The 22,900-nt window shown below is 45.8% G+C and overlaps 1 protein-coding gene across 1 annotated transcript in view; it reads left to right on the top strand.

Moving 5' to 3' along the window:
• Nucleotides 1–22,900, top strand: part of LOC117345873 (alpha-tectorin-like) — a 99,122-nt gene that overhangs the window by 73,299 nt on the left and 2,923 nt on the right. Inside the window, exon 7 of the mRNA XM_033915142.1 lies at nt 12,214–12,373. Coding sequence (XP_033771033.1) covers nt 12,214–12,373 — 160 coding nt within the window. The remainder of the gene's footprint in view (nt 1–12,213; nt 12,374–22,900) is intronic.

Genomic DNA, 22,900 nt, shown 5'->3' with positions numbered 1-22,900 from the left:
CCCTCCGCCGTGATCGGGCACCCCCCGCCGCAACCTGAAGTCCCCCAGAGCCCTCTTCTTACTTTAATGTAGCACCAACATGTCGGCCTCCTCTTCTGTGCTGGCCTTGAGCACGTGCGCATGCTCAAGGCCTGCAAGTTCACGTTCTCTCCGAGAATCTCGGAGAGAACGCGAACTCGCAGGCCTTGAGCTTGCGCACATGCTCAAGGCGAGCACAGAAGAGGAGGCCGACATGCCGGTGCTACATTAAAGTAAGAAGAGGGCTCTGGGGGACTTCAGGTTGCGGCGGGGGGGTGCCCGATCACGGCGGGGGGGTGCCAGATGGCGGCGGGGGAGGGGTGCCCGATGGCGATGGGGAGTGCCCGATGGCAGCGGGGGGGGGTGCCCAATGGCAGCGGGGGGGGGGTGCCGGATCGTGGGTGGGAGGGTGTCGGATCACGGGGCCTTCGGGGGGAGCAGCGCTGCTGGCCTCGATGGGGGGGTGGGAACGTATCAAAGCGAGTTTCCATTATTTCCTATGGGGAAACTCGCTTTAATAAACGAGCATTTTGGATTACGAGCATGCTCCTGGAACGGATTATGCTCATAATCCAAGGTACCACTTGTATTTAATTTCTCTAACAAACTTTAATTTTCACTTTATTATTTTCTTTAACCCCCTTTTGATGTGCTTAATTTTTTAAAGTACTTAGCTTTTAATTGTAGTCTTCCTTTCAGGGACATAAGAATCAACATATTTCACCCAAACAAATCGTTTCTATTTTAATTTTTAAATCAGTTTTAAATTATTTAATACACCGTAATCATATTAGTGGTATTAAGAAAATCTATGCTATATGTTAAAAAACCAACTCTCTCTTACCTTATCAGATTTTACACCATCATACCAGACCACTGAAATTGATTCAAAATGTCCGCAGCGTCTTTCTCTCCCTTATACACACCCACCAGTCCCAATCAGCTGATGCTTACATCATTACTGTTCATTTCAGCGATATGGACCGGAGAGTCCTTAAAGGGACAGGTTTAAAAAAACATCAGTTTAAAACAACTTTATTTAGAATTTTTAAAGCACCAACTATATATAAAGATTTGTGATTACCCCCCACCCCCAACTTCAACCCCTCAGATTAGAGGGGCCCATTCAAGTTCCAGATTTAATCCAGTGGGTATAACCGTATTCAAATGGTAAATCCATCTCTGTTCAGCAAAATTCAGTTTTTCTTCCCAATTATAACCCTCTCACCCTAAATCAAGATGTTCTATTACTCTCAAGTTTCAAGTTCAAGTTTCAAGTTTATTAGGTTTCTTGATTAATCGCTTAATCAGACTTCTAAGCGATGTACATATTAAAATTTACATTTGTTAGGTGACAATACAATACATAAAATACTTAAAAGGACTAAAATTACACTCAATTTAACATATTCTTAACATTAAGTGAGGAGGGATGAAATACAATTCATTAAAGTAAAGAAAAGACATTAAGGGAAAATACAAGAGGGTAACAAATAAAAATATAATAAAAAAAAAGTAGGGTAATAAGATAATAAAATTAGTTTGCAAAGGCATCCTTAAAAAGAAATGTTTTTAAGTTACTTTTAAATTTTCCAAATTCCTTCTCCTCCCTTAAAGAAATAGGGAGGGCATTCCAAGTCTGTGGTGCAGTACATGAAAAAATAAATTGTCGTCTAGTGTTTATAATTTTCAACGAGGGAATAGACAATAAGTTTTGTTCATTAGATCTTAAAATTCTCCTTGCAGAATATGGAATTAATAACTTAAATAAAAAAGCGGGGGTCATATTATAGAGGGTTTTGAAAGTAATTATACAAAGTTTATACGTTATTCTGTGAATAACTGGAAGCCAGTGAGCATTTTTAAGAAGTGGTGTTACATGATCAATCTTTCTAGATTTGGTTATTAGCTTAATTGATGCATTTTGTATAATTTGAAGACGTTTTATTTCATGTAAAGCAATTCCTTTAAAAAGAGAATTGCAATAGTCGATTTTAGACATCACCAAAGAGTGAATCAGGATGTTAAGTGATTTGGGACATAGAAATTTAGAAATAGATCGAATTTTACATAACCTGTAAAAGGTAGTTTTCATGATGTTACTAATATGGTCGTGAAAATTAAGTTTGTTATCGAAAATTACCCCTAAAATTTTAATATTTTTAACTGATTGTAGGGGGACATTTTGAATAGAGATAGGAGTAACAAGAGGGAAACTATCCTTCCACGGAAAAAGTTTTTTGATGTTAAGTGCCAATCTGTTTTTATCCAGCCAATGATAAATTTGGTCAAGTTTTTCGTTGATCGCTGAGATTTCAATTGTATTATTATTATTTAAAGGATGCAGTAGCTGAATATCGTCAGCATAGGCCACATGTGTCAAACACAAGGCCCGCGGGCCAAATCCGGCCCGCCAGGCCTTGCAATGTGGCCCGCACCGCGCTGTCATCACTGCACGCCGCTGCGTTCCATCACAATGACGCGCGGTGACATAGGAGGCTTGTGATCTCGCCGGCCGTACTTGCTATCTATCTCCACCCATCGACCGCCCCCCCCAAGAACCTCCGACCGCCCCCCCAGCCGACCCGCGACCCCCCTGGCCGACCCCCACGACACCCCCACCCCCCTTCCCCGTACCTTTCTGTAGTTGGCCGGACAGACGGGAGCCAAACCCAGCCAACGACGGAATGAGGCCGGATTGGCCCATCCGTCTCAAAGCTCCACCTACTGGTGGGGCCTAAGGTGCCTGGGCCAATCAGAATAGACCCGGGAGCCTTAGGTCCCACCAGTAGGCGGAGCTTTGAGACGGATGGGCCAATCCTGCCTCATTCTGTTGTTGGCTGCCTGCCGGACAGGCGGGTTTGGCTCCGGTCTGTCCGGCCAACTACAGAAAGGTACGGGGAAGGGGGTGGGGGTGTCGTGGGGGTCGGCCAGGGGGGGGCGGAGGTTCTTGGGGGGGGCGGTCGATGGGGGGAGGGGGGTTTGCGTCGAGGGCAGGAGGGCCTGGGATCCCTCCTGCCCGTAATGTAGTGCGGGGTGGGGGTAGGGGATCACCGTGGTCAGGAGGGTTTGGGCTCCCTCCTGGCCCGAACAACTAGCGGGGGGGGGGGGTCACCAGGGCCAGGAGGACTTGGGCTCCCTCCTGGCCCGATATTGTCGGGGAGTTGGGGAATCGGCGGGGCAAGAGGGCTTGGGCTCCTTTTTGCCCCGATCGTGTCGGGGAGTCGGGGGGGCAAGAGGGCTTGAGCTCCCTCTTGCCCCGATCATGTTGGGAGTCGGGGAGTCGGCGGTCCTTCGGGGTGGGGGTGCAGGTGCGTGCGAGCGGTCCTGCTTGGGGTGAATCGGACGTCGGGGGGGGGGAACTATGTAAAAAAAATACACAGCAGAAGCTGCCAGTTCCTGGCATAAAGTGTAGGCATAAAAATCGCAACAGAATGTGCTATCTGTACCCAGCCAGGCATTTATTGACTGACTTTTTCATTCTAATGCAGATTTCCAATAAACTACATCTTTTACTGCCAATATTGATCCCAAAATGTCCAGGAAAAGAAAAGTTGACGGTGAAGGCAGACAATTTAATGACAAATGGGAAAATGAATACATGTTTGTGCTTAGTGAGGGCAAACCAGTGTGTATATTGTGTTATGAGACAGTGTCGGTGATGAAAGAGTACAATATACGTCGTCATTTTGACACCAAACATAATGTTAAGTATGGCAAATATACTTTGGAAGAAAAGCATAAAATTGTTAAAGAACTAAAAGGCAAACTACAATCACAGCAGCAAATGTTTACAAAGGCTACAGCGAAAAATGATGCTGCAGTGAAAGCAAGCTTTATAGTGGCTGAAGAAATTGCCCGTACTTCAAGGTGTTTTTCAGAGGGTGCCTTTTTGAAGCAATGCATGCTAAAAGTGTGTGAGAAAGTATGCCCAGACCAGATACAGAGTTTTCAAACTGTCAGTTTGTCAAGAAACACCATTGCAGACAGAGTTCAAGAACTCTCAAGAAATCTATCATCACAGCTGGCCGAACAGGCATGCAGTTATCTCGCTTTTTCACTTGCTATCGATGAAAGCACAGACAACACTGATACAGCGCAGCTGTCCATCTTTATACGTGCTACGAAGACCGACCTCTCTGTCACTGAGGAACTTTTGGATGTAGCTGCCATGCATGGGACGACGACTGGTAGAGATATATTTGAGGCTGTGGAGAAATCTATAAATAATTTTAAATTACCCTGGGAAAAGTTGGTGGGGCTAACTACTGATGGCGCACCTTCAATGTGCGGAGAAAAGAAAGGCTTGGTTGGACTAATGAAGGAAAGAATGCAAAAAAGTCACTGCCACACACCCTTGATTACTTATCATTGCATTATCCACCAAGAGGCTATGTGTGGAAAAGTTCTGGACATGAATGACATAATGACCACAGTCATTAAAACTATTAACTTTATAAGGGCACGTGGCCTGAATCATCGCCAGTTTCAGCAGTTTTTACAGGAGGTGGGTGCATACCACACAGAAGTAAGATGGCTGAGCAAGAGCGCAGTCCTCAAAATATTTTTTGAGCTCAGAGAACAAATTGCTCTTTTCATGGAAAGTAAAGGAAAGCCCTTGCCTGAACTGTCGGATCCCGCCTGGCTATGTGATTTTGCTATGATGTGTGACATATGCGAGCATCTCGCCCAACTGAATCTGAAGCTGCAGAGACGCAAACAAGTCATCACAAAGATGTCTGACATGATCACAGCATTCCAGCGTAAACTTCAACTATGGAAGTCCCAACTGGAACAGGACAATCTTGCCCACTTTCCCGTTTGTTTGAGTATCTCAACCACTATTTCTGGTACTTTTCCTTGCAGTCGGCTGGCTACCAAAGTTAGCCGTTTACTAAGTGAATTTGAGTGGCGCTTCTCTGACTTTAGAACACAGCACTCAGGCTTTGACATCTTTGCCAATCCTTTTACAGTTGATGTCAACAATGTGCCCCATCACCTTCAGATGGAGATAATCGAGCTTCAGTCTGACAGTGGCCTGAAATCAAGGTTTCAGGATGTTGAAATTGAGGACTTCTACCCTCTACTGCCCCCTGACTCAATGCCAGAGCTCCGACTTCATGCTGCCCGTATTCTATCCATGTTCGTGAGCACCTATCTTTGTGAACAGATGTTTTCAATAATGAATCTGAACAAAAACAAGCACAGATCACGCATTACCGATGACAACCTCCATGCTGTTTTGCGGGTTGCTACAGCCCAAGAAATAAAACCGAACATTGATACGGGGAAAACGGTGTCAGACATCTAGCCAGAAAACAAAACAATGAGCATTTTAGGTACATTCCAATATTACTGTTTTGCTTGATACCAATATTACTGTTTTGCTTGATAGCATGTGAGTTGGTTAACAGCACTGTTAAGGGAAAGATTGTTCCACTCATTTTAAATTCACATTTCTGGTTAACATTGTCAGTTTATGACTGTTCAGTAAACCATTCGGCCCGCGATTTAGGCTGGATTTTAGATTTTGGCCCCTTCTCTGATTGAGTTCGACACCCCTGGCATAGGCAAAAACATGAAAGCCTACAGATTGGCATAAGGTCATTAGTGGTGCAAGAAAAATATTGAAAAGTAAGGGTGAAAGAATAGATCCTTGGGGGACCCCATGTGCAATCTGTGTAGGTTTGGAGGAAGATTCCTTGAAAAGAACAGTAGATGTGCGATCAATGAAATAAGATGTAAACCAAGCAAGAACTTCATCTGTAACCCCAATAGATTGGAGTCTGCTAAGAAGAAGTTGATGATCAATCGTATCAAATGCTGCTGAAAGATCAATAGAGATTAACAGCACCGATTGATGATGATCTAAGAAATATTGAGTAGAAGTGGTCATGCCGATTAGTGAGTGTTCCGTGCTATGGTGCTGTCTGTAACCAGTTTGATTCGGATGTAACACGTTAGTTTTTTCTACAAACTCTGAAATTTGATTGAAGACAATTTTTTCTGTTAATTTTACTAAAAAGGGGATGTTAGATATAGGTCTATAATTGGATAGATCATCGTGACCAATATTTTTATCTTTAATAATGGGACGGATGTATGATTTTTTCCAATCCAAGGGCACAGTATGTTGGCTTAAACTTTCGGTAACTAATCTATGGATCAAAGGTCCAAAGATGTCAAAATATTGTTTAAGAATTAGTGGTGGTATTTGATCAGCTTTAGAACCTTTGATATTCAGAGTTTTTAGAGTAGCTTCAATCTCCATTTTATTTGATCAATCGTGTGTTGTTTCTGAATCCAATGCTGAACTAGCAGTGCCTGAAGGGTACCTGAAGCTATCTGTGATTTATGCTCATTAAGCCGTATCTGGATGGGGCTTTTAGTTTGACCTACATACACCAGTGGGCAGGGGCAAATAATCACATAGATGACAACCCTTCCCCTTCAGCCACCCTTTTAGCTGAATACTTTAAAAACAAAATTACAACTGCCGGGACAAACTTCGCAGGAATCCCAACCCACCTAGAAGACATCACAATGCTTCCCACAGAAAAAGAATCAGCTGCAGAAGATAAAACCTGGTCCCACTTCTCCACAATACAATGATCCAACCTTAACAAACTCTATAAAAAGTACAGCCACGCAGCTTGCGACCTCAACCAATGCCCTCCATACCTATTAAAAACCTCCAGCCTAAAATTCCACACTCTTCTCATGCAATGGATACAAACCATGCTCACAGATGACCTTTTCGCACAAGACCTCTCTGAAATCATCATCACCCCGATCTTAAAAGACCCAAAAGGAGCAACAGATCAACCATCCAACTACAAACACATAGCCTCAATTCCACTATATGTCAAGCTAATGGAAGGCCTCGTAGCTAAACTCCTCACCAACTACCTAGAAAACCACAACTTGCTCCACCCTACACAGTCTGGATTCAGAACCAATTTCAGCACTGAGACACTACTAGGCTCCCTTCTGGACACAGCTAGACAACACCTCAGCACAGGCAAAAAAATGCTTATTATACAACTAGATCTCACCGCAGCATTTGACCTAGTAAACCACAACATCCTGCTACAAATACTAGATACAATAGGAATCACAGGCAAAGTACACACATGGTTTCAAGGATTCCTACAATCCAGGACCTACAGAGTAAAGACAAACAAAGAAAAATCAGAACTATGGTCCAAACCCTGTGGCGTACCCCAAGGATCGCCATTATCCCCAACAGTCTTCAATCTCTACATTGCATCCCTTGGCACCTGCCTGGACAAAATAGGCTTAACCTCCTATGGCTATGCAGACAACAACACCATTCTCCTTCCTTTTAATCAACCAATGCTCACCATGACAGACACATTACACAGAACTCTAGAAACAGTGGCAACATGGATGAAAGACCACAAACTAAAACTAAACTCAGACAAAACAAAATTCATACTTCTTGAAAAAAATAAAACCCCAACCATAACAAACCTAGTAATAAACTCAATCACATACCCCATTCAACCCACTCTAAAACGTCTGGGAATGACGATAGACAGATGCTGCACCATGCAACCACAAATCAATAAAACAATACAGAAATCATTCGCGGTCATGAGAAACCTAAGGCAAGTTCGAAAATTCTTTGACAGAAAACAATTCCAGCTCATGGTCCAGTCCCTAGTCCTAGGTCTCCTTGACTACTGCAACATACTCTATCTCCCCTACCCCACAACGATGATAAAACAACTACAAACAGTACAAAACATAGCCCTAAGACTAATCTATTCACTAAGAAAGCATGACCACATCACTGAGGCATACCTCGACTCACACTGGCTCCCAATTCAAGCAAGAATACTATTTCTACTATCTATTATTTAAATCCATAAATGGTGACAGCCCAGCCTACTTGAACAACCACGTAATCCAAACTACCACAACCAGACACAGGAGAACCCAGACACCATTCACATACACTCCAATCAGAGACATCAAACGGAAAAAACTGTATGATGGCCTTCTAGCCACACAGGCAGCAAAACTAAGCCACCAACTCTTCAATCTACTAATTGCGACCCCAGACTACAAAACTTTCAGAAAAGGAATAAAAATCCTGCTATTCAAGAAATCCATGAAGACTAACTAACACCGTGTGAAACATTTCAATCCTCTGATGCAACCCATTCTACTCTGTAACACCTCTGGACATGTCCAGAAATCCTCTTCTGTAATCCATAAGAACATAAAGAACATAAGAATTGCCACTGCTGAGTCAGACCAGTGGTCGATCATGCCCAGCAGTCCGCTCAAGCGGAGACCCTCTGGTCTAAGATCAGCACCCTAACTGAGACTAGCCCTACCAGCGCACGTTCTTGTTCAGCAGAAATTTGTCTAACTTTGTCTTGAATCCTTGGAGGGTGTTTGCTCCTATAACAGCCTCTGGAAGAGCGTTCCAACTCTCTACCACTCTCTGGGTGAAGAAGAACTTCCTTACGTTTGTACGGAATCTATCCCCTTTCAACTTTAGAGAGTGCCCTCTTGTTCTCCCTACCTTGGAGAGGGTGAACAACCTGTCCTTATCTACTAAGTCTATCCCCTTCAGTACCTTGAATGTTTCGATCATGTCCCCTCTCAATCTCCTCTGTTCGAGGGAGAAGAGGCCCAGTTTCTCTAATCTTTTGCTGTACGGCAGCTCCTCCAGCCCCTTAACCATCTTAGTCGCTCTTCTCTGGACCCTTTCGAGTAGTACCGTGTCCTTCTTCATGTATGGCGACCAGTGCTGGACGCAGTACTCCAGGTGAGGGCATACCATGGCCCGGTACAGCGGCATGATAACCTTCTCTGATCTGTTTGTGATCCCCTTTTTAATCATTCCTAGCATTCTGTTTGCACTTTTTGCTGCCGCTGCACATTGTGTGGACGGCTTCATCGACTTGTCGATCAGAACTCCCAAGTCCCTTTCCTAGAAGGTCTCTCCAAGTACCGCCCCGGACATCCTGTATTCGTGCATGAGATTTTTGTTACCAAGATGCATCACTTTACACTTATCCACGTTGAACCTCATCTGTCATGTCGATGCCCATTCCTCGAGCTTGATTATGTCACATTGCAGATCTTCGCAATCCCCCTGCATCTTTACTACTCTTAATAACTTCGTATCATCCGCAAATTTAATCACCTCGCTCGTCGTACCTATGTCCAGATCATTTATAAAGATGTTAAAGAGCACGGGTCCAAGCACTAAGCCCTGCGGCACCCCACTGGTGATGCTTTTCTAGTCCGAGTATTGTCAATTTACCCCCACTCTCTGTTTCCTATGCTCCAGCCAGTTTTTAATTCATGTGAGTATTTCACCCTCAATTCAATGGCTTGCAATTTTCCAAAGTAGTCGTTCATGCGGAACATTGTCGAACACCTTCTGAAAATCCAGATATACAATGTCGACTGGATCGCCCTTGTCTATCTGTCTGTTTACTCCCTCAAAGAAGTGCAGCAAGTTCGTCAAACACGATCTGCCTTTGCTAAAACCTTGCTGACTGGTCCTCATCAGCCCGTGTCCGTCAAGGTGATCATTGATGCTGTCCTTTATCAGTGACTCTACCATATTTCCCAGTACCGAGGTCAGACATACCGGTCTGTAGTTCCCCGGATCTCCCCTCGAACCTTTCTTGAAGATCGATGTAACATTCGCCACCTTCCAGTCTTCCAGAATCCTTCCTGATTTGATCGACAGATTGGCTATTAGTTGAAGCAGTTCAGCTATGGTCCCTTTCAGTTCTTTGATGACCCTCGGATGGATGCCATCCGGTCCCGGGGATTTATCGCTCTTAAACCTATCAATCTGCCTACATACCTCCTCTAGACTGACTGTGTCCTTAAAAAGGGACCAAGCTTGCTCTAGCGTTTTTACAGTGCTTATCCTCTTATTAATCTTCTTCCCTACCATGAGTCTCATCCCTTCGTAATTCCCTTTTAGGAAGTTCAGTGCCGTGGCTGTCGTTTTGGACCGATGTTTCTTCCCTGCGTCCAGATCAAAGCGGATAATATTGTGATCGCTGCTTCCCAGCGTCCCTTCTACTTCTACATCTTGTGCTGGTCCTCGCAGGCCATTTAGAATTAAGTCAAGAATTGCATTTCCTCTAGTATTTTCCTTGACAAGTTGTTCCAGGAAGCAATCGCCTACAGCATCCAAGAACTTGGTCTCTCTAATGCAGCCGGAGGTGCCTAGGTTCCAGTCTATTACATTACAGATTTCTATTCCGCCATTACCTTTCGGTTCAAAGCGGATTACAAAAAGAGTTATGGAAGAAGGGTTACAACGTTAGATCAGAGAAGGTTTCCAAGAGAGGGAAAAGTAGGATCTGGGGTTAGGGAGGGGATGGTAAGATGGGGGTTAAGCTTTATCAAGGTATTAAGCTTTATTAAGGGATTTCTTGAAGAGTATAGTTTTTATTTCCTTTCTGAACATCTTGTAGTCTGGGGTTGTTGTCAATAGGTTGGAGACTTGGTTGTCTATCTTCGCTGCCTGGGTGGCCAGTAGTCCATTGTATAGCTTTTTCCATTTTACTTCTTTGATTGGGGGGTAAGTGAATGGGGTGTGTGTTTTTCTATGCCTGGTAGAGGTGGTTTGGATGAGGCGGTCATTTAGGTAGGTTGGGCTGTCTCCATTTATAGTTTTAAATAGTATACAGTAGAATTTAAATTGTATTCTTTCCTGGATTGGAAGCCAATGAGAATTGATGAATGCCTCAGTAACGTGATCATGTTTTTTCAATGAATAGACGAGTCTCAGAGCTGTATTCTGAATTGTCTGTAGTTGTTTAATCATTATTGCAGGGCAGGGGAGGTAGAGGATGTTGCAATAGTCTAGGATACTTAGGATTAGAGATTGTACTAGGAGCTAAAATTGTGTTTATTCAAAGAATTTTCGGACTGTCTAAGGTTTCTCATAACTGTGAAAGATTTCTGTATTGTTTTGTTAATTTGTGGTTGCATGGTGCAGCCTCTGTCAATAGTCATACCTAGAAGTTTTAGGGTGGTTTGCAAAGGGTAGTTGATAGAGTTGATTTCTAAGTTGGTTATGGTTGGGATTTTGTTATTTTCTAGGAGGATGAATTTAGTTTTGTCTGGGTTGAGTTTTAGTTTGTGGTCTTCCATCCAAGTCGTAACTGTAGCTAGAGTTCTGTGTAGGCAAGAAAAATATTCATAAAAAATTTGAGAAATTTGAATAGGGTCATTAGTGTAAGTCCTGTTGGGAAGCCGAATAGAAGAAATTAAACAAGACCCACTCCATGTTTTAGTGAGATGAGCAAGGTGACGGCCAGGTCAATTACTAAAATAAAAAAAACAAAATTTGTGGTAAAAAGTACTATGCTTAAACCGTTCATGAAGAAGAGTATTTGCAAAGGAGAGAAGATTTTAAAGAGCACAGATTTGTCTGGTAACTCACCACAGCTAGAATACATAGAGAGAGCTTTTGAATACTGGCTTCATATTGTCTCTTGCCTTTTCAGTAACACAGACCATAAGTATTAGGGGAGTTAGATTTACATAAGAAAACATTTATTCACAAAATGAAATGACTCAATAAGAACATAAGAATTGCCATATTGAGACAGACTGAAGTTCCATCAAGACTAGTATCCTGTTTCCAACAGTGACCAGCTTAGCTCACAAGTACCTGGCGAGATTCCAAACAGTAAAACAGATTTTATGATTCTTATCCTAGGAATAAATAATGGGTTTCCCCAAGTCCATCTTAATAATGGCTTATGGATTTTTCTTTTAGGAAGTTATCCAAACCTTTATTAAACAGGGTATCACCATTTTTTTGGCAATGAATTCCAGAGTTAACAGAGGACAAATCAGCATTGAAGTTCAAGGAAGCATATAAACCTTTGCAGTGTAGAATGGAAAAACTCAAGCCCAAGGGGAGAGTGGTTTGTGAATAGGCAGAGAGTGGATGAGCAGAGAATGAATGAACAATGGAAAGGCAGAGAGTGGATAGGTCTCTCTATCCACCTTCACATTCCATGTTTTCGTTTCTTGTCAGTACTGTTGTTGGAGAAAAAACTCCCCAAATAAGCAGAGATTATTCATGTTTCTCCAATAAAATACTGTATATTAGAGTCTGTAAAAATCTTATTTACATAAGAGACCTCTTGAATTCTTTTGTGCTTTCTTTCCTAGGCTGGGTTTAACAGTGGAGATCAGACACATTATTTTAATATTCCTGGTTCTCGCACACCTGAGATTCTGAACATCAAGTCTACAAGTAATGTGAATAGGCCAGGCCGCTGGGCCTTTCAGGTGGACAAATTCAAGGCTCCTGGTGGCTGCACTTACAAAGGTAAGTCATTTATGGGAGAGGAGAAGGCTTTCAAATGTACTCGCTTGTGATGATTTTAAGAGGGGGAGAAGAGGATGCAGAGCTGAATAAGATATTCAGCAGTTGAAATCAAATCTTTTGAAATGTTATTTCACAGTGCTTTTTAAGTTGTATCTATTGCTAGAGGATATGGCAAGGTGAGTGGGATTCAATAGAAGTTTAGATAGACTTCGTTGATCAAATACTGTCATTACAAATAGGACAGTCACATAATCATGGAAGAGTGGTTTTATAATTTTGGGTGCAGGTGTTTTGTGCTGAAACATATTCTTTATTGAGTCTTTTTAGTGGGTGCATTACCTTTATGTTGGAATTAGAGTGGTGCCCTAATATTTTTGATTTTACTTCATTTTACAGCATTTGATTAAACCAACAATCCAACAGTGTTGCAAACTGACAATATTTTATTTATTAAAAAATTTATATACCGCATACAACTATGCAGTTTCCAAATGACATACGTGGAGGGGCATAATAAAAAAAAAAGTCTAAGTCCCCTTTTGGCCTAGGCCCTAAACGCTGAAAGTAGAAGCAGGGAAAATGTCCATTCTCAAAAAAAACATCCAAAAGGAGGGTTGTTGTTTTTTTATAATGGCCTGCCTCTATACGTTCAGCTGTTTAAACGCCCAGACTACTACTACGTCTATACTTACAACAGAATAATAAACCCCCAAAAAGCCTAAGTCCCAAATGCCCAAAACCAGACCTTTTAGGTGAAGGAGGAGCCAGTCCTTCGCCTAAAAGCTGGACTCTATAACCGGAGTCCGTCAAAAAGAACACCAGTTACAGAATTCACAGCCCACACCTCAACCCAGCAAGGATTGCGGCAGGAAAGATGGCTCATTTCCCCTGCCCACAATAACGATCCCGATGTTCCGCAGCACTTTGGATCGCTATCGCAGAAGGAAAGATAGCCAATCTCTCCTGCCTCGATCACCCCCCCACAACACGACCGGGGCAGGAGGGAACACAAGCCCTCCTGTCCGAACAACCACCACCCCCTCCAACACGACCGGGGCAGGAGGGAGCACAAGCCCTCCTGCCCAAACAACTACCACCCTCCCCAACATAACTGGGGCAGGAGGGAGCCCAAGCCCACCTGCCCGAAGAACCACCATCCCCCTGACACAATCGGGGCAGGAGGGAGCCCAAGCCTTCCTGCCCCACCGACCCCTCTACCTCCACAAAAATACTTGCAGAAGGGATCCCAGGCCTCCTGGCCCGATGCAGCCCCCCATGTCTGGCCTCCCCCACACCCGATCGGCCACCCCTGAACACCCCCCACCTGCTGACCTGCGAGACTCCTCGCCAACCCTTCAACCCCACCCCCCACAGCCCCCGTATCTTAAGAATGTTGGCTGGATGGATGGGTCCCAAGCCTCTCCGTCCAGCAGGTCCGCCATCCTCAGAATGGCGAACCTTAGAGCCTGATTGGCCCAGGTGCCTCAAGCCCCATCCCCCCTGGGGGCCCTTAGGTGCCTTTGCCAACCTGAATTGGCCCAATTGCCTTAGGTCCCTCCTGTGGGTGGGGCCTTAGGCACATGGACCCAACCCAGGGTGGAAGTTGTTAAGGCAAGAGGGCTTGGGCTCCCTCCTGCCCTGGTCGTGTCGGGGAGGGTTGGGGTTGTACAGGCAGGAGGGCTTGGGCTACCTCTTGCCCTGATCGTGTCGGGGGGGGGGGGGGTGGGGTTGATCGTGGCAGGAGAGATTGGCTATCTCCTGCCAGCAAGACCTCCAAGAGCTTATCCTCATATCTCAATAAATGCTAAAGCACTAGAACAGGGAGAAAGAGGAGACTCAAGCAGCACCGGTCCGAACAAAAACAGCCAGGCAGAGAGAAGTGCAAACCACTAGGGCAACTAGTCATGCACCCCACAGCTGCATGGGCATGCCAAGTTCAGGAAGCCGAGTCTCCACCACTCTCCCCAAAGGGACCGGCAGCATTAAGGGCATCGAGGAATCGCTGTGCCTCCCCTTTGGTCAGCATAGTGTGCACCTTGCCTTCCCTCCAGATCCGCAGGCTGGCAGGGTAAACCAGAGCAAAGCGAACCCCTTTGCGATGTAGGGAAGTGCAGATGGGCGCCATTTCCCGCCTCTGGGAAGAAACACGTGCCGAATAGTCATTGAAAAGCAGCAGCTGGCTTCCTTCGTACATCAGATTGCCGGCTGCCCGATAAGCTTTCAGCAGTTGTTCTTTCTCTCGCCAGTTCACATATTTGGCAATAGCCGCTCTAGGCTTAGAGTTAGACCCCGTAGCCGGTCCCAGCCGGTGCACTCTCTCGCACACAAATTTGGCCGCCGAGACCCTCCAGGCCGAGATGCTCCGGCAGCCACGAATGAAAGAAATTATAAAGTTCATCGGAGGACTTCAGCTCCGGGAGCCCCACAACCCTCAGGTTATTTCGCCGATGGCGGTTTTCCAGGTCATCCACTTTGTCTTGGAGGGCCATCACCTGGGATTGCAGACCATCAACTCGGCTCCGTTCCTCAAGAGCCTCATCCTCTCGGGCGGAAACACGCCCCCAACCTTTGAGCCTGGGCTTCAAATTTCTCGTGGATGCCCTCCACCGCCGACTGCAATTTGTTTAGTCGGTCCTCCAGAGCGGTCGTGACCAGACGAGATATCTCCTGAGCCCAGTCTCCCACCTCCGGCGGTGCAGCACAGGGAGCCGATGCCATTTTCGGATCCGGCGTGCAGATTTTGCCCTTAACAACTTTGGCCGCTTTAATGGGCATACCGGGGCTCAACCGGTTCGGCAAACTCCCTCCGAGGTTCCCGGCAGGAGACGAATTGCACTGGCCGTGCAAGGAGGCGAAGAAAAAAAAAAAAATGCAGTTATTCGCTGATATACGGGAATCGGAGCGCGGAGCCCAGCGGTACACGTCCGATCACCACGCGCGCATCACGTGACCCCAGTCAAAACTGTTTTAGTGACAATTGTTGACTTTAGTGCATCTGGGCCTAGATCTGCATACCGAGGACACCTGGGCCAGTCTGGGGCCATGAGAATCACCCTCCTTGGGTAAGATGCTATGCAATAGACCAGCCGACCTATCAGGAGCCACAGAGAAAACACAAATAGCAGTCTGGACTTTGGCCATAGTTGCACCAGGGTGTTCAGCCAATCTAAACTCATGACACCCCTCCAACCATGATAGACAGGAGAGATGCCTATTCCCCCCTGATTCCAGCCCCCCTGAACCCGACACCCCACAACCACCAACACCCCTGAGAACTCCTAGGCCCCTTCCAGTGTATCCTTGGATGCATCGAGAAGGGGGCCTAAGGCCCCTCTTATAGACGGGGCCTTAGGAAGGGGCGGCCTGCTATTATGAAGAGGTGGGCCTGCCAGCTGGAGGGAGTATGCATCTCTCCAGGTGGCCCGACTATGAAAGGTACCGGGGGTGTGTGTGTGGAGGGGGGGAGTTGAGGATTCCAGGGTGCAGTATTGGGGCTTGGGAATGTTCTGGGGGTGTCAGGGGTTTGGTGGGCCAGTAGCAGGACGGACTGTGCATACTTTCTGCCTATCATGGTTAGGGGGGCTGGCAGGGGTTCAGGGGACTGGCATCCCTCCTGCTTATCATAGTTGGGGGTGGCAGGGGTTTGGATTGGCTGGTGGGAGAGAGTAGGAATCCTTCTTAGCTATCGTGGTTGGGGGTGTTTTGGGTGTCAGGCAGGAGGGAGTGGGCATAACCTCCTGCTGATTTGGGGGTGGGGGGGGTCTTCTGTCCACCGCAACCGCCTCGGCTGATTGCAACATGGGAATTCCCCCCAATAAGATGAGCTAGCAGGACTCTTCAGGGAACCCTGCCAGCTTAGCTGATCAGGGATAAATTCCCCTGCTGCGATCAGATGAAATGTAGGCCAGGGATTTCCAGACCTACATTTCAGCCATCTGTCTTGGCTGATTTGGCGTGATTCTGTAACCACTACTGTTGAGTGATTGATAAGCAATCGGGGACTGCTTTTAAGGCGGCCTCTATCATGGCCGGTGGTTACAGAATCTGTCTGAAAGTGGCAGATTGACATTTTTTCTCCAAAATATCCAAATCGCTATTTTGGAAACCCATTATGTACATGATTTTCTATGCTACTCATCTGCAGTGCATCTAAATTTCAAGGGGTGTGTTGGCGTGTTTTGGGCAGGACTACAACCAGTACATTGTAGAAAATGCCCAGAGCAAAAACTGGATGTTTGAGGCTAGCTCTATTTCACTAATGAATAAGTGCCAAAAAGATGCCCAAACTGACCAAAGACCACTAGAAAGATTATGACATGACCTCACCTATTCCCAGTGATCACTGATCTCATCCCGTGTCCCAAAGATGTGAAAGAAACAGTACATACCAGTCTATACAACTGCTTCAGATGTTATGGCTAATTCTATTACAGCAGCAAGCAGGTTCCTGGATTAATCTAGTGGTCAGTGCAGTGGACTATAGCGACAGGGACCCAGACCCATATCCTTATCCAACTTTAACTAATATACTTGTGATTGAGCAAGTGAGCCTTTCGAAATTCACCTAAAACCTACTGTACCTAGATATAGGTGACACCTGCAGGCATAAGGGTTACTGTGGTGTATAGCTCAGTAGAATAGTTTATGTGTGAATTTTGGAGAGCTCACCCTACAATATAGGAGGTTATAGTGAGATGTGAACGTGGGAATTTTTATGTGAAGTTATCTGCAACTAATTTGGGAGCTAATTACCCTCAGAGTCAAAAAAAACCATGCTTGCCTCTTTCCTTCCAATTTGGGTAAAAGAAGTAAGCAATAAACACAGACATAATTAAAACTTTAAAACATCCAAAAACCTGCCTAAGTTGGCATTTGGACGTCCTAATAGCGGGGGGGGAAGGGGGAGGGGGGGGGAGGGGAGGGGAGGGGGACTCCAATTGCCTATAATCAAACAAACTTTCTGGATGTTCAGCAGCACTTCTAAGCTGCTGTGCATCCAGAGCTCAAAGGGGCATGTTGGGAGGTATGTTATGGGTGGGAATCAGGCAGGCTTCCACCTGGACATCCTGAAGCAAAATGAACCTTTTCCAGGACATCCTAAGTCTAAATGCCCCAAAGGTGACCAACCTGACAAGATGACCACTAGAGGGTTTAAGACATGACCCCCCCCCCCACTTACTCCCCCAGTGGTCACAAACCTCTCCCACCACCCAGAGATTGGGGGGGAGGGGGGAAGCACATTAAGGGCTTGCCCTCAGCTGATCGCAGCAAAGAAATCTCCATCAGCTAAGTCAGTTTTGGGGATTCCTGCGAGCTCAGCTGATGGGTATTCCCCCTGCCAGGATCAACTAGAGCCCTACACCTCACCCGCTGACATCCCCCAACATTCCTGGATCCCCCACACATCACCCGACACCTCAACATCAGGCAACACCCACTCACACACACACCACCTGACATGAGGCAACACTGCCCCCCACATCACCCAACACTCCCATACCTTCCGATGATAAATTGACAGGAAGGAAGCCCACTCACTCCTGCCTGAGAATGAGAGGCCTTCCTCCTCCCTATGCATCTGGGGACATAGTGGGAGGGGGCCTAAAGCCCCGATTGGCTCAAAGGTAGTTGGGTACGTCCACAAAACTTGTTTTTATGCGTTTTTCATGTGGACATTTTTATTTTTGAAAATGGCCAAAAAAGGTAGACATTGTAAGGACCAAAACATCTACATCGGTCATTTAAAAAAATAAAAGATAGACGTCTGGCAGCTTTGATAATGGACATTTTTTCTTCTGCATTTGTGGATGTCTTGCCCAAAATATCCAACCTCAGACTTAGACATCCTGTCAAAAATACACCTCAGTTATAAAGCTGTCAGACATACACAGGGAGTGTGGTGCAGTGGTTAAAAGCTACAGTCTCAGCACCTTGAGGTTGTGGGTTCAAACTAGAGAATGACATGGTGGTTGTTACCCGCGGGTAACCCGCCGAAACAGTGAGTGGGGAAATGCTCACTGCTATGGAGCAGTGAATGGCCTTGTCCCTGCAATTAAGGGAGGGAAAGCACACAGCCCCCTCCCTCCTTACTTACTGGCCAAATCTATCTCTCAGTCCTTACCTTCGTGGCATGTTAGTTTCCAAAGTAACTTGCTGAAGCCGGCTGAGCCTGCCTGCAGTCATGTGTGTCTGTATGCGGAAGCTTCTCCTCTGACGCAATGAACATAGAAGCTTCCAGGAGACACTCCGTAGGCCAGTCTAAGAGCAGCGTGCAACCTGGACTGTCTCAGAGAACCCCTTTCAGCCCTGTTCCTTTTATTGAGATTTGTCTTATGGATTATTCATGCAGGTTTAGCTATAGGGTTTAGGTTAGAATATAATCTATAATCTTTTATTTTCAGCAGTCAAAAGGCAGCCTCAAACGTAATTGAAACATAAGCAGTAACCAGTGGGTACCAAGGGGGGGGCGTGGGGGAGATCCGCCCCGGGTGCCAAGCCCTGAGGGGGTGCTCCCGGTCCGGTCTGGTTCCCCCCCCAACCCCTGCGCCGGGTGTCGCGTTTGGAAACAGCCTGCAGCAAGATCACGATGCTAGCGATCTTTGCCTGCTTTGGCTGTTTCCTCCGCTACGGTCCCTCCCCTCCTCTGACGTCAGAGGAGGGGCGGGACCGCGGCGTAGGAAACAGCCGAAGCAAGCAAAGATCGCTGGCATCGCGCGATCTTGCTGCAGGCTGTTTCCCAGGGAAATGAAGCGTGGAGGCCGGGGGAATGAGCAGTGCTTCGTGGTGGTGGTGGTGGGGCCGAGCCGAGCGGTCCTTCGAGGTAGTAGGGGGGAGGGGCAGCAGGCCTTCAGGGTGGGGCGGGCAGGCAGACCTTGTTGAGGGGGGAGAGACAGGCCTTCAGGGGGACAGGCCTTCATGAAAAACAGGCAGGCAAGCCTTCAAAGGGGGGGACAAGCCTTCGGGGGGGTGCAGGCCTTCAGGGGGGGACAGGCTTTCGAGGGGGGTGTAGGCCTTCGGGGTGGTGCAGGCCTTCAAGGGGGGGTGCAGGCCTTCAAGGGGGGGACAGGTCTTCAGGGGGGGCAGGCCTTCAAGGGGAACAGGCAGGCAGGCCTTCAAGGGGAGGACAGGCCTTCGAGGGGGGTGTAGGCCTTCGGGGGAATGCAGGCTTTCGGGGGGTGCAGGCCTTCAAGGGGGGCAGGCAGGCAGGCCTTCAAGGGGGGGACAGGCCTTCAGGGGTGGGATGCAGACCTTTAAGGGGAGGACAGGCCTTCAGGGGAGGGGGGCCCTGGTGTAGAAGTACACGGAGGGAAGGGGGAGGGGTTCAAAGAGACATGCATATGCCGGACTTTGGGTGGGAAGAAATAATGGGTCTGAAAATAGAGGAGAGAGATGATGGACATGGGTTTTAGGGAGGGAAAGAACAGAAAGGGAGAGAAGTTGGACACAAGGGATGGTGTGGAGGGGGGGATAGAGATACTGGTTAGGAGGGTAGTTGGGAAAAGAAAGGGAGAGATGGTGGACCCTGGGGTGGTGGGGAAGGAGGGAGAGCTGCTGGATGAAAGGGTAGTTAAGAAAAGGTGGCTCTGTGGAGGGAGACAAAAAAAGGAAAGATGCCAGACATCCGAGGGAGAGAAGGGAAACGGAAGGGGAGGACAGAGATGGCAGATGGATGGTTAGCACGGAGAAAGAAGGAGACCCTGGCAAGCAAGTTATCAGAAGACAACCAGAGCCTTGGACCAACAAGATTTGAAAAATAACCAGGCAACAAAAAGGTAGAAAAACTAATTTTATTTTCTGTTTTGTGATTACAATATGTCAGATTTGAAATGTGTATCCTGCCAGAGCTGGTGTTAGACCGCAAACGTGAGCTAGGATTTAAGAGAGAGAGGAAAAGTCCTTTTTGTTTCTTTATTTTATTTACACCACAGCGCCAGTGTGGTTAGGAGAAGCCAAAGGGGGGTGAAAAAGCTATAAAATAAACCCACCAGGATGTTTGAAAAAAAACCCAATTGGGCAGGAAAATCGAATCGATAAACCAATTCAATAGGCTGAATTGAATCAAAAATTTTTTTCCTGAATCTGGCAGCACTAGTTTGCGCTACTGTCTTAGACTTTAGGACCTGGGATTGGGGAGAGATGGCATCCTCAGTACTTTATAATGCAAGTGAAATGAGGATTTGGTCAGATTTTTGAAGGGTCTGCACTCTGCAGAAGAAAAATATTGTATAGGCCGGGGACATGAGACAGCAGGAAATGGGAACTTTTCTTCCTTCTATTTTTGTGAATGGAAAGGCTGAGGATGTCAGAGAGTTCAGTTAAAATATGTGCTTTATAAGAAAATATAATAATGTGTTTTATAAAGTTTATAGCATTGCTGGCCTACCCGGTGAGGTGTTCCTAGTGGTGGTGGTGGCAGAATGTCAATGTGTTGAGAGGAAGAGGTGATCTGGGAAATTCTGCTGAGTAAACTCCGGGCCCATTTCCACCCCCCAGTTAGTTCACTCCACTCAACTGGTTCACACACTGAGTGGGTCTTTAGGTGTTGTTCCTGGGTAGTTGTTTTGGGATCTCTTCCAGTGGTTTGTCAGTATCTCCTTCTGGTCCAAGAAAGGAAACTTTGTTAACCTTAGCACTGACCTACAGAATATGTTTGTAACAGCGCTGCTTGTGTGGCATTAGTCTATGTAGTGATCGAAAGTAAAAACCAGACCTTTGCACATTTTTACACTATATGGTGGGTGTATGAGGAGATTCACATTTCCTGCACAGCTAAGTCCGTGTGAAGTTACCTTGTGCTGTATTTGACATCTAGCAAAGTCTCTGTTTGGAAGGAAAGATCTCAGCTTAAAAATGAAGTGGCCAGAGTTATGGTAAAAGCAGATAGCATAGCTGGTTTTAAGAAAGGTTTGGACAAATTCCTGGAGGAAAAGTCCATAGTCTGTCATTAAGACATGGGGGAAACATCTGCTTGCCCTGGATCAGTAGCATGGAATGTTGCTACTCTTTGGGTTTTGACCAGGTACTAGTGACCTGGATTGGCTTCCATGAGAATGGGTTACTGGGCATGATGGACCATTGTTCTGACCCAGTTAGGCTAATCTTATGTTATGGTCTCATCTGTAGGCGCCTTTGTTTTCACTTCTTATTTTAATGTATTTTTTTTCTGAGAACTTATCAGTGTTTTTTTATAATGGGAACAAAAATGGAAGAGAATTAATGTGTGTGGAATGGGGGGGTAACTAATTTCTTCAGCTAAATAATTCAATCCACCTCAACCAGACATAGGAAAACTCACGCACCATTCACACACCCTCCAACCAAAAACGTCAAAAGAAAAAAACAGTTCGACAACCTCCTAGCCATTTGAGCTGCAACACTCGACCCCCAACTCTACAACCTATTGACCTTGACCACAAACTACAAAACCTTCAAAAAAGAAATAAAAACCCTTCTATTCAAAAAACACATAAAACCGAACTAACACAATCAGAACTGTCCCAAGCATCACCTGCAACTACTCCATATGTACTTCTGATGTCATGACAATTCAGACATAATTTATGTTATGTTATGGTATGTTTGGAATAATGGTTACATATATGAGGTTCAATAAAAGAACATTTTCACTGCCTGTTTCTATTATGACCATTTATTCAGTTTCATGGTTATTACAAAAAATATTTTTTTACATGGGGGGGGGGGTGTCAAAAAATTATGGGCCCCGGGTGCCACATACCCTAGGTACGCCTCTGGCAGTAACTTATCCCTTCTCACACTACAGATCAATTTCTCTTCCTTCTTGATTTCAATGAGTGAACCTCCCTCTGGGGCAGCCAACAATCAAACTTATGATTTTTACTGAGGCTGATTATGCTAACAGGAAGAGAACATCAGATTTATCCCAGGAACTGTTCACTTCTGTTTCAATCAATTCTGTTGCTGTTGGTAAAGAGGGAAGCAACAAACTTCTAGGTAGTCTAGAACAGTGGTTCTCAACCCTGTCCTGGGGACCCCCAAGCCAGTTGGGTTTTCAAGATATCCCTAATGAATATGCATGAGAGAGATTTGCATATAATGGAAGTGACAGGTATGCAAATCTCTCATATGCATATTCATTAGGGATATCTTGAAAACCTGACTGGCTGGGGGGTCCCCAGAACAGGGTTGAGAACCACTGGTCTAGAATCTGTTTCTACTGTCTTGATTTCTCAATACCCTAAATCAGGGGTCCCCAAAGTCTCTCCTTGAGGGCCAAATCCAGTCGGGTTTTCAGGATTTCCCCAATGAATATGCATGAGATCTATGTGCATGCACTGCTTTCAATGCATATTCACTGGGGAAATCCTGAAAACCCGACTGGATTTGGCCCTCAAGGGGACCCCTGCCCTAAATGATAGTCATGCAGTTTAACTGTTTGGGCTTGTAGTCTAAATATTACCAAGCCTGTTCCTTGAACAATTCTTAAAAAAAAATAAAAATTAAATTTAGAACAAGCATGAACACTTACACTTACAGGTTGTAGATCTT

Source organism: Geotrypetes seraphini, chromosome 11 (genome assembly GCF_902459505.1).
Source record: "Geotrypetes seraphini chromosome 11, aGeoSer1.1, whole genome shotgun sequence".
Taxonomy (NCBI): domain Eukaryota; kingdom Metazoa; phylum Chordata; class Amphibia; order Gymnophiona; family Dermophiidae; genus Geotrypetes; species Geotrypetes seraphini.
Note: the sequence above shows the minus strand (reverse complement) of the source record. Positions and strands in the feature narration are given on the sequence as shown.